Below are 12,544 nucleotides of genomic sequence, written 5' to 3'. Positions count from 1 at the left end.
TCTTATTTCATTATGATGATCATTCCTCCCTTTGTAGGTAGGTATTTTCACACTCTGAGGAGAAAGTTGATAACTGAAATTTCATGAGAAGATCCTGTTGCAATGAAAAACATCTTTGTTTTGATGATTGCCACCCCAATTCGCATATCATATCCATGGCAGTCTCTCCTCTGTTTTGTGATAATACAAAATGAACTGCCCTTCTTTGAACTTTTTCTATGAACCTTGTCTGCTGTGGATCCCACACAGGACAGCAGTACTCCAGAATAAGGCAGAAAAGCAAGGTGCAAGTGGTCTCTTTAGTAGACCTGTTGCATTTTCTAAGTGTTCTACCAATAAATCACAGTCTTTGCTTTGCTGTCCATGCAGTGTTAGCCATGTTATCATTGCAGTTTAAGTTATTCATAATTGTAATCTCTAAGTATTTACTTGAATTTGTAGCCTTTAGATTTGTGTGTTTTATCCTGCAGCTCGAAATTTTGGGGATTCCTGTTAGTACCATACTCATGTGTATTTCTTCAGACCTTTTATTATTTATAATCAATTGGCACTTTTCTTTCCATACAGATAGCTTGTACATGTCTTTTGTAATTTGTTTCAATCATCTGATGACTTTATAAGATGGTAAATCACAGCATCATCTGCAAACAGTCAAGAGGGCTACTCAGACTGTCTCCTAAATCATTTATTAGATCAGTAACAGAGGAGTGCCTATAACACTTCCTTGCAAACGCCAGATATCACTTCTATTTTATTCAATGATTTTCCATTGATTACTACACACTGTGACCTTTCTGACAGTAAATCATAAATCCAGTCATACAACTAAGGGTGTGCAATTTAATTAAAGTTGCTTGTGAGGAACTTCACATTCATTGCTGCCACCTGAAATATTCATTCGGAAATCATTCTAAAACATTTACAGATATGCATTCACAGCTATACTGCTCCAAAAAAGTAACATTAACATCTGAATGAATAATTTGATCACTCTGTGAATGAAACTGCATTGTAGCAAAGTACTGCAACAGTGTAGAGAGAGATCCTTGCAGGACAGTTTATAACTTACATCTAGCTGCCCGGAAACAGAATGAATCTTATTGGATGCTGGCAGTTAATCATGAGGTATGCTCTGAATGGCTGAAAATAGGGCTGTCTTCCTATTTTAGTAGCAATATTGATTTAAGATCATGAAATAAAGTTGTATATGTGGAAGAGATCTGAAGATACCAGAAAGTTTCATATTGATTACATAATGGTAAGACAGAGATTTTGGAACTAGATTTTAAACTGTAAGACATTTTCAGGGCCAGGTGTGGACTCTGACCACATTGTTATTGTTATGGTCTTCAGTCCTGAGACTGGTTTGATGCAGCTCTACATGCTACTCTATCCTGTGCAAGCTTCTTCATCTCCCAGTACTTACTGCAACCTACATCCTTCTGAATCTGCTTAGTGTATTCATCTCTTGGTCTCCCTCTACCATTTTTACCCTCCATGCTGCCCTCCAATGCTAAATTTGTGATCCTTTGATGCCTCAGAACATGTCCTACCAACCAGTCCCTTCTTCTTGTCATGTTGTGCCACAAACTCCTCTTCTCCCCAATTCTGTTCAATACTTCCTCATTAGTTATGTGATCTACCCATCTAATCTTCAGCATTCTTCTGTAGCACCACATTTCAAAAGCTTCTATTCTCTTCTTGTCCAAACTATTTTCGTCCATGTTTCACTTCCGTACATGGCTACACTGCACTGCCGGCAGCCTTTACATATGACCAGAATTTCTTTAGGTTTTTTGAAATATTATTGATAGTATTCTGCTATGGTAGTCACTGAAGGCATCATGCATTGTTCTCTTGACAGCCAAATGTACTTCATTCAGCAACCCTCTATCTATAGTCCTATGCTTTCTTTTACACTTATTATGCAGTAATCTCTGTTTTTTTTAGAAGTTTATTTACAGTGATCATATACCATGCAGGTTCCCTCCAATTATGAACTGTTGTACTGGGTATATGTCCATCCAGTCCATGGTAAACTATTCTTTTAAATGTGAGCCTTTGTTTCTGTATATGCTCCTGCCCCATGCTGAAAGTTTCAAGTTCCTCACTGAGATATGACTCTATTGATATTTTATCTAGTTTATCTAGTTTAGTTTATCTAGTTTAGTTGTACTTCGTACTCTGGTAATCGTTGTTCCACAACCATGTCATGGTCTCTGAAACCAGTATTGATGTGTAAATCCTGAAAGAGGTCAGGTCTATTTGTTGCCATTAGATCCAATACATTTCCATTATGCCCTCTGATAATATTGAGTCTTGCTCAAACAATCATACATGCAGCTTCAGTTTCTGTCTCGGTGGATCTGAGTTTCTGTCTACTGTGGCAAATACACCACCTCTATTTCCCATTTGCCTGTCCCCTCAATATACAATTAAATTTTCCCCAAAATCTCACTGCTATCAATTTCAGGTTGCAGCCAGCTTTCTGTACCTAGTGTCATGCAAGCTTCATTGCTTTTCATGACCACTTCAAACTCTGGCACTTTGTTGCTAATGCTTTGACAGTTTTCATTTATGCTTTTAATACTCTCACCTGTAGGAGGCAACTTTCTCTTTTTCAATAACGACCTCCAACACATGTCATATCTTGTAGATCATCACCGTCCACTTGTAACTTCTGAGATCTTCCTGCCACATTTCTTCTTCTAATAATTTTTTGGTGTACCGCCACATCACATTGACATTCTGCCATGATATTTAGGCCCAGAGATGTCTGACCATCTTCAGGTGAGTAGACAACTACTGAAGAGCCCGGGTGCATTCATTGTATTTATGCCAAATAATGCATATGCAAAATGTGCTGGAATCACCATTCTCACCTTGCAGTTCAGATTTGCTGTCATGGTCCTCACATTTACTGTTTGTATCACTCAAATCTGCATCACTTGTCCCCAAAATATGAGAAGTCTGCATAGACTGTAGTTTGCAAATTTCCTCCTATGGTAAGCCCTTTGAACTGAAACAAAGTATCAAAAGGAATAAATAAATTCACTTGCCTGTATAACCAAAATAAATAACAATGAATAAATGTATTTTACTTGTTGTTACACTTACCTCTGCATGTTGACGGCTGGAAGAGAGCTTGTAACTATGACAACAGCAGGTTTGCATTGTACTTTCTACAACATCCAACGCCTCATTGTTTGCAGTTGAGAAAACAAACTGAGAAAGCTAAACAAAGGAATGGGAGCCATTTTAACATTATCGAGTAAGCTTCAACACTGGAATACATTACTACAATAGTTCAAAATTAAGGTATTGATAAGGTATAAAAACTGCTACTGTAGCACATTTTACAACAGTGTGGCCAGCAGAGGGTTAAAAATTCATACCACTTTTCTAGTGTTTTGTTGCTACTAAAAGTTTTGTGTGTTTATGTTCTCTCTTTTATTGCCAATCATAGGCAATGTTCCACCACCTGTGTTTGGCCAAATCTCATAATGTTTTTCAGAACATTAGCCACTTCTTTGCAATTTGTGATATTTTATTGCCTAATTTCCTAAAGAATTTCTTGCTTGTTGATTTTCAGGTACTGTGGATCATTTGATTTTGTTCTTTTGTTTTTTCTTCTGCTAGGTTTAAGTCTAATTTTTATTTTCAGGAGATGGTGGTCTGACTCAAAAACTCCCTTTCTTGTTTGTATGTTGAATACTTCTTTGGCTTTCTTATTGGGTATAGCAACATAGTCTATCTAAAACTCACTTAAAGGGGGGTTCAGAGATTTACATGTTTTAAATTTGTCTGCAGATCTATTTAATTTTGTAGTCATGATTTCAAGATCAGTATTTTTGCAACAGTCTAGCAGTCTCTTGTCATTTTTATTTGTTTGCTTGTCATCCATTTGAACTCCTGCTGTTTATCTGAATTTTTTCTCTTTGCCAGCGCATCTACTGAAATTTTCTAGTAGAAGTTTCACACGATATTCAAACATAAAATCTTAGACACTGCCAATGAACTGGCAATCATGAATCAAGACCGCTATTCATGTATCACAAGAAAAAATGGACTACCGGTAATATGCTGACTATGAGAGTACAACCCTCTGGCAGAATGGCCCACTCCATGCATGGAAGAAAATATATAATTTATTAACTGAACATATAGACCTGTATAATGGACTGTATAATTTAAAATATCTGTTTCCTTGTACCTCCTCAAAAGTTTTTACAGCATAAATAATATTTGTTAATATGCAGAACTGGAATATCGTATAAGGCATTTTCTGCCTAGTGTAGTACAAGTTGTGAACACCAGTTAATTTTCAAGTTTTTGACTTTGGTACAATAGTTGAAGTTGTGAACTATGGTCATCAAAATGTTGTAATAACTGTAAATATCCTTTCACTTTTCTAACTAGAGTAACTGTTATATCTTAAGAGGTGAGTAGGTGTGGTTACAGTATTGATGTACACACCATTTTGTGAGATTTAATTAGTTTGAATTGGAATAGCTAATAGGGCATACCAGTGTAGCCCATATGTATTTGCTTACAGTTCTTATACAGGTAAATGTATGTATGTGTCTAATACACACACTGTTTATAAACGTCACATCAGTTCATGCTGTATCATCGCTCAGCATCTCATTAACAGTTGACTTGTCCAATACCAGTTAGTATCTTTGTGCACGAATGATTAAATGATCTTAAAACAATACTATTAACAATACAATACCAATATTACATGTAGGGATATCCCCAAGAATATTAGAGTCCCATCCATAAGGATTATGCTGTCAACACACTCAGTTGCATATCAGTTTCTTTTGTGACTTATATGTCTAATTGAGTGTTTGGTTAATAAACAAATTCATACACACATCCAAGTATACCAAATTTTTTGTTGCTTACCTATGCAAGATAAGTTTTCAGGCAGCAGTCGTCAGTGTGTGTATGGTCAGTATGATCTAAAGACAATATAAATATTATTCTCCAGTTTCTTGTCTCAAATACAATATGAAAATATTGGAAGACAAAACATCTTTACATATTTTTATATTTCCTTTTCACTGTGTTTCTTCTCTGAGTATCTTTATGCTGACCTGATGTCTTATTTTCCTTACCATTGCCCCTGTAATTACTACAGCACCATAATGATAAGAATTTCTTATAATGGTTCTCTTTTTAATGTTACATTGATAACTATTTCTTTTTTAGGGAGTTGAAGACTTGGATCTCTTGCACCATCAGCTAAAAGCTTGTAAAATGGAAAATGAGCAGCTATTGAGCTTAATCTCTAAGCAAAATGCTGAAATTATAGACCAGAGAAACACATTGTCACAATTAAGTGAATTAAGAGTTCTTGAACTAGAAGGAAAGTCTCTGGAATCTGTGAAGGAAGAGGCACTTTTACTGCAAAATCAATTGCAAGCTGAAAGGCTAAGATTCCAGAGCATGAGAGACTTTCTTCACAGGCTGCAAATAAATACTGAAAATGTTGTGAAAGAAGCAGCACAGGCAGCAGTTAGTGATGATAGGCTTAAAAGAATGGGAGAAGTTCATTTGTTAGAAAATCAGTATAAAGCACAGAAGATGGAAAGTGAAAAGTTATGGAGGCTTATTGCTAGCTTCAAATCTGATATTGAAACACTGAGGACTGTATTGCCAGATAACATTATTGAAGTATCAACCACAATTTGTGAACATGGTAGTACTTCAGAGGAAATGCAAAATTTGTGCAATGAACTGATTGCAGCTAAAGAAGAAAATAGGAGACTTCAAGACATTGTGGATAATCTCAGAAGAGGCATTGACACAATGCAGCATAAACTAACAGAAATAAATATTGAAAATGATCATATTCTGATGCAGAATCAGAGGAGTTCATCCATTCTCTCTTCTGGAAGGCATGAAAATGGACATCTAAAAGTTGAAGTGGATGACTTGACGTCTAGATTGACAAAATTTGTGACAGTTTATCCAGAACAAAGCAAGCTATCTGCTGACACAGATAGTATTAAGGAACTGACTAAAGAAGTCAGATGCCTCCATGAGAAATTAATAGTAAATATAACAAACTGCACTGTTGAAACCATCAAGGAGGAAAATTTAAGATTAGAGAAACTTCTAAAGCAAAGAGAGTCAGAAATTGCAGCACTTAGGGAACAAACGTCTGAAGAGGATAAGAAATGCACATTATGCACATGTTGTGCTGCTAATGATAAAATATTGAAGAAATTAGATGAACTAGAAGCTCATTTAATGCCTTTGATGTCAGATATATACAATCTGAGACAGAAAACATCTGCAAAAGGACCGCCCACTCATTTGGAAATCCCTATAGAGGTAATTAGTGCATCCAGAAAGATAGATGTAGTTCAAAGTATTGACTCTTCAGATGATGAATCAGGTACAAAGAAACTTTTAAGTCATCTGGCAGCTGAAAATGAATTACTAAAGAAACACCTTGAAAGAAGGACTACATATACCCCTGAAATAATGCATCAGCTGCAAGAAGAAAAAGAGTTACTCGAAAAACAACTTAAATCTACAACGCAAATTAGGGAAAGTATCACCAAGAAATCAATCAAATTTGCAGAGAAACCTGTGGACATAATTGAAATACCACAGCAACAAAGTGTTGATATACCACATATTGCTGAAGTAGCTCAAAAGAGTTTTGGAACATCCATTGCAGAAGATGAAGAGGAAAAGATGATTAATGAACTGACAAATGTAATTGAATTGTTGAAAAAGCAGCTTAATGATGCAAATAAAACAATGAGTCAGCTACAAGAAGAAAATGAATTACTCAAAAATCAGCCTGCTACTGCAGAAGTAGACAATGAAAGGATTTTTAATGAATTGAGAAATCACACTGAATCATTGCAAAAGCAGCTTAGTGATGCAACTGAAACAATGGTTCAGCTACGAGAAGAGAATGAATTACTCAAAAAACGACGAAAAACAACCCGAATAATGGAAAGTGTTCCAGTAGAAATAATCAAATATGTAGAGAAACCTGTGGAAGTAATTAAAGCATCACAGCAACCATCTATTGATATACCACATATTTTCGAAGTAGCTCAAAAGAGTGTTGGAACATCCATTGCAGAAGATGAAGAGGAAAGGATGATTAATGAACTGACAAATGTAATTGAATTGTTGAAAAAGCAGCTTAATGATGCAAATAAAACAATGAGTCAGCTACAAGAAGAAAATGAATTACTCAAAAATCAGCCTGCTACTGCAGAAGTAGACAATGAAAGGATTTTGAATGAATTGAAAAATCACACTGAATCATTGCAAAAGCAGCTTAGTGATGCAACTGAAACAATGGTTCAGCTACGAGAAGAGAATGAATTACTCAAAAAACGACGAAAAACAACCAGAATAATGGAAGTAGCTCAAAAAAGTGTTGGAACATCCATTGCAGAAGGTGATGATGAAAGGATCATTAATGAACTGACAAATGTAATTGAATTGTTGAAAAATGAACTTAGTGATGCAACTAAAACAATGAGTCAGCTACAAGAAGAAAATGAATTACTCAAAAATCAGCCTGCTATTGCAGAAGTGGACAATGAAAGGATTTTGAATGAAGTGAGAACTCGCACTGACTCATTGCAAAAGCAGCTTAGTGATGCAACTGAAACAATGGTTCATCTACGAGAAGAGAATGAATTACTCAAAAAACAACGAAAAACAACCAGAATAATGGAAGTAGCTCAAAAGAGTGTTGGAACATCCATTGCAGAAGGTGATGATGAAAGAATCATTAATGAACTGACAAATGTAATTGAATTGCTGAAGAATGAGCTTAGTGATGCAACTAAAACAATGAGTCAACTACAAGAAGAAAATGAATTACTCAAAAATCAGCCTGCTATTGCAGAAGTGGACAATGAAAGGATTTTGAATGAATTGAGAACTCGCACTGACTCATTGCAAAAGCAGCTTAGTGATGCAACTGAAACAATGGTTCATCTACGAGAAGAGAATGAATTACTCAAAAAACGACGAAAAACAACCCGAATAATGGAAGTAGCTCAAAAGAGTGTTGGAACATCCATTGCAGAAGGTGATGATGATCGAATCATTAATGAACTGACAAATGTAATTGAATTGTTGAAAAATGAGCTTAGTGATGCAACTAAAACAATGAGTCAGCTACAAGAAGAAAATGAATTACTCAAAAATCAGCCTGCTATTGCAGAAGTGGACAATGAAAGGATTTTGAAGGAATTGAGAACTCGCACTGAATCATTGCAAAAGCAGCTTAGTGATGCAACTGAAACAATGGTTCAGCTACGAGAAGAGAATGAATTACTCAAAAAACGACGAAAAACAACCAGAATAATGGAAAGTGTTCCAGTAGAAATAATCAAATACGTAGAGAAACCTGTTGAAGTAATTAAAGCACCACAGCAACAAACTGTTGATATAGCACATATTGCTGAAGTAGCTCAAAAGAGTGTTGGAACATCCATTGCAGAAGGTGATGATGAAAAGATCATTAATGAACTGACAAATGTAATTGAAGTGCTGAAAAATGAGCTTAGTGATGCAACTAAAACAATGAGTCAGTTACAAGAAGAAAATGAATTACTCAAAAATCAGCCTGCTATTGCAGAAGTGGACAATGAAAGGATTTTAAAGGAATTGAGAACTCGCACTGAATCATTGCAAAAGCAGCTTAGTGATGCAACTGAAACAATGGTTCAGCTACAAGAAGAGAATGAATTACTCAAAAAACAACAAAAAACAACCAGAATAATGGAAAGTGTTCCAGTAGAAACAATCAAATATGTAGAGAAACCTGTGGAAGTAATTAAAGCACCACAGCAACAAAGTCTGGAAATACCACATGTTGCTGAAGTAGCACCAGATGTAGACACTGGACGGATCTTTAATGTACAGAGAAATCAGATTGAGTCATTGGAAATGCAGCTTAGTGATGCAATTGAAAGAATGAGTCATCTACAAGAAGAGAATGAATTACTCAAAAAACAATTAGATACAACACAAATTAAGGAAAGTGTTCCTAAAGAAATCATCAAATATGTAGAGAAACCTGTGGAAGTAATTAAAGCACCGCAGCAACAAAATGTTGAAATACAAGGTATTTCTAAAGTGGAACAACTGACTGGTGGAACATCTACTGCAGAAGCAGAAAATGAAAGCACTCTTGATGAACTGAGAAGTCAAATTGAGTCATTGCAAAAGCAGCTTAGTGATGCAAATAACATGATTAAAAGTCTTGAAAGTACCCTTAATGAACTGAGAAGTGAAAATGAATCATTGAAAAATGAGTTAAGTAGTTCAAATGCCAAGGTACTACAGCTTGAGGATATAATTAGGAAGCTTACAGATGGAAATGATGCTCTTAAATCAATGCAAATTAAAGATGAAATATCAACATCAGTAAAACAAATTCCTGCTGACAAAATCATGGAGACTGTTCCACAGGTATTGGCAGCTCCAGAATCATCCTCTGTAGAGTCTGAAAGTGGAATGGTCATCAGACAGCTCAAAACAGAGAATGAGTCATTGAGGAAAGATCTTGAGGATGCAAGAAAGGTCTTACATACGACAAGTGATGATGAAAGTGAATATGAGAAAACTATTACTGAGCTCAGAACTGAAAATGAGCGACTACTAAAAGAAATCGAAGAGGCAAGAGTGAAGCGTCAAAGAGATCCAGATAGCACAAAAATTATTAATCAGATGAATCAAGAAAATGAAATGTTGAGAAAACAGGTTGAAGATCTAAAAATGGCTCACGCTAGACGATCTACTGTAGGCACTATTAGTGATAAAGCATATGAACAATTAATGAAAGATAATGAAGCATTGAGACAAAAGCTTGAAAATGCAAGAGCGAGCATAGGCCTGCAGCCCACAAGTGTAACACATGAAGCAGATGTTGTTCAACTAAGAATAGACAATGAAACATTGAGAAAACAGCTTGAAGATGCACGAAAATTGGCACAGAGTAGTCAAGAACAAGTATTGTTTGCTGAAACTGATGACACACAAATTATCGATCAGTTAAGGGAAGAGAATGAATTTTTGAAGAGGAGGCTTGAGTCCTTAACTGATATTACAAGCAGCAGTGCAAAAGAAGTTGTGAAGTACGTGGAAAAACCTGTGGAAATAATTAAAACAGACATAGATAGTGAAAAAATTATTAATGAACTAAGAAATCAGAATGAGTCACTACAGAATGAACTTAAAGATGCAAATACCATTAGAAGGGAACTTGAAGAGGAAGTCAGGAAGTTCAAAGATGGAAAACAGACACCATTACTCCAAGCAGAGCAAATTGCATCATTTGATGAAAAAAGCAGAGAGAAAGAGATGAGTCAGCTTATGGAAGATAACAAGTTATTGAACAAACAACTTCTTGATGCAACAAGTACAATTGAAGAACTTACAGTGAATGTCACTAATCTCAAAGATGAAATCCAGAGACTTCAATCTAGAAAAATATCTGATCTGCCATCGATAGTAGAGGACCATACCCAAGAATTTCAGAAACTGGAGGCTGAACTACAAGCTCTCAGAGATGAAAACAGACGTCTGCATAGAGACAATGAAAAGCTTTCATTAGAAGTAGAGACTCTGACAGAAGAGCAAATCCCATCTACAGTTGCACTGTGGAAAACTGAAGAGAAACAACTGGAAACAGTTGTAGATGATCAAAAGCGGCGCATTACTACTCTACTTTCAAAAATGGGCAAGAAAGAACATCCAGGAGAGGTCGCTGCCTGGACACGTGAGAGGGAACATCTCCTAGATACAATTAGGCAGCTGACAAAAGAAGCAAAAGAAGCAAAAGAGGCATATGAAGAGAAAGAAGAAATGGAAGATGTAAGTTTTGCCATCCTCTTTTCATTCAGATTCAGATTCTTTATTAGTCATTCAGCATTATTACACGCAATAGACTTCGTCAGTTCACTTAACCTATTAATTTTACAAAATAAATTTTTACATATTTAAGTTGATATTGGGCATTTCTAAAAATTCTTCTAATGAATAGAATGGATTAGTTAACAAGAAGTTATGAACATTGTTTTTAAATAATTTGTCAGGCTTGATTGACCCATTTTTAGACAATTTGTTATATACTTTAATTGCCATATACTTATGACTATTGTTAGGTTCATTCAGTTGATTATTTATATATATTTATATTTAAAAAAAACATCTCTTATCACACTATAGTACAGGTAATAAATAATGAAGAAAGAATCACATAAGAAGTGGACTGACAGTTTATATGAAGTGATCAATCAAGTGCTCAGTCTCTAGATTTGATCTAGATATTTTCTGTTAAGAACAGATATCTGAAGCTAGGTAGTTTTGGGTTATCAGTAGTACCTCTGAACGGATTACCAAAGGATATCATCTCTGCACTTTTTAGTATTTGGACATTTTTATTGTGATAGGTGGGGATGTGGAAGGCAGATTGTGATATAACAATACATAACCATAAGCTCACTAAACTGAAAAGCTTACTAGGGACAGTGCTATTTACACCACATTGAAGTCAGTATTTCTGTCGAATTGAAAACTGCAAAAGAATGATATGACTTGAGTAAATTCTGTGTCTTCGCATAAGTCGGTTCCATTTTAGTAAGGGTCATATAAGTAGTTCTGCCCTAAAATTTGTGATCACCATATGAGTAACTGATAGTAAATTGTCCAGTTTGTGATGGGACACATTACAGTTAAAATAATGATTTGTGAGTGAAAGTAATATTTTAATGGTTTTTCTAATCTGTTTTTGACACTATTTTCAGTAATTAATTGTTAAGTAACTGACAAGGCCTCAAAAATAGTTTCCAGACAGACAAAATCTGTGGTATACTAAACAACTGGCCAATTTTATTCACCAGTTTAAGCTGTAGTATCATATTTATAATAGCTTGAATACCTACCTTCTAAATTAAATGTAGAAACGAATATAAAAAAGCTATTCTGGAAACAATAAGAAAGTGTCCACACTCAGTGATATTGAGAGATGTACCAAAAACTGTAAAACTGCATGAAAACTAATGAACAGTTAGCTAAACACACAAGAAATTACAAAATTAACATGTCTCCACAAAATTTCAATCTTTTTTTTAGGGTTCCATAACTCAGTTAGTGAAAACAGAAACCTTATAGAATCACTTTGTTATCCAGCTGACTGTCTGTCTGTCTGACTGTTAAAAACCATTTTGCTTAAGAACAGGTGGCTGTATCAAGTGTAAATTTACGTCACACACTAAAGTCTACAGTCCCTTGATGCCATACAAAAACTGAATTTTCTAAGCCAAGTCAGTCAAAAGGACATCGTCGGCCCTCTCCCCCTCTCTAACGGCTTTCGATATGTTCTCTCGTCTATCAACCAAACAACTCGCTGGGTTGAGGCTGTCCCCCTCCCCAATATCACGGCAGAAACTGTTGCTCGAGCTTTCATCAAGTCATGGGTATCGCGTTTCGGATGTCCAGCTATCATCACGACTGACAAGGGCATACAATTTGAGTTGGCCCTGTT

The 12,544-nt window shown here is 35.6% G+C and overlaps 1 protein-coding gene across 1 annotated transcript; it reads left to right on the top strand.

Moving 5' to 3' along the window:
- Window positions 1–3,153: 3,153 nt before the first annotated feature.
- Window positions 3,154–11,549, top strand: LOC124776108 (putative leucine-rich repeat-containing protein DDB_G0290503). The gene is made up of 7 exons (XM_047250953.1): window positions 3,154–3,166; window positions 4,330–4,391; window positions 4,513–4,676; window positions 4,851–4,956; window positions 5,218–10,872; window positions 11,163–11,231; window positions 11,451–11,549. Exons 1-7 carry the CDS (start codon window positions 3,154–3,156, stop codon window positions 11,547–11,549), a joined length of 6,168 nt encoding a protein of 2,055 aa, XP_047106909.1.
- The last annotated feature ends 995 nt before the right edge of the window (window positions 11,550–12,544 follow it).

Source organism: Schistocerca piceifrons, chromosome 1 (assembly GCF_021461385.2).
Source record: "Schistocerca piceifrons isolate TAMUIC-IGC-003096 chromosome 1, iqSchPice1.1, whole genome shotgun sequence".
NCBI lineage: Eukaryota > Metazoa > Arthropoda > Insecta > Orthoptera > Acrididae > Schistocerca > Schistocerca piceifrons.
Note: the sequence above shows the minus strand (reverse complement) of the source record. Positions and strands in the feature narration are given on the sequence as shown.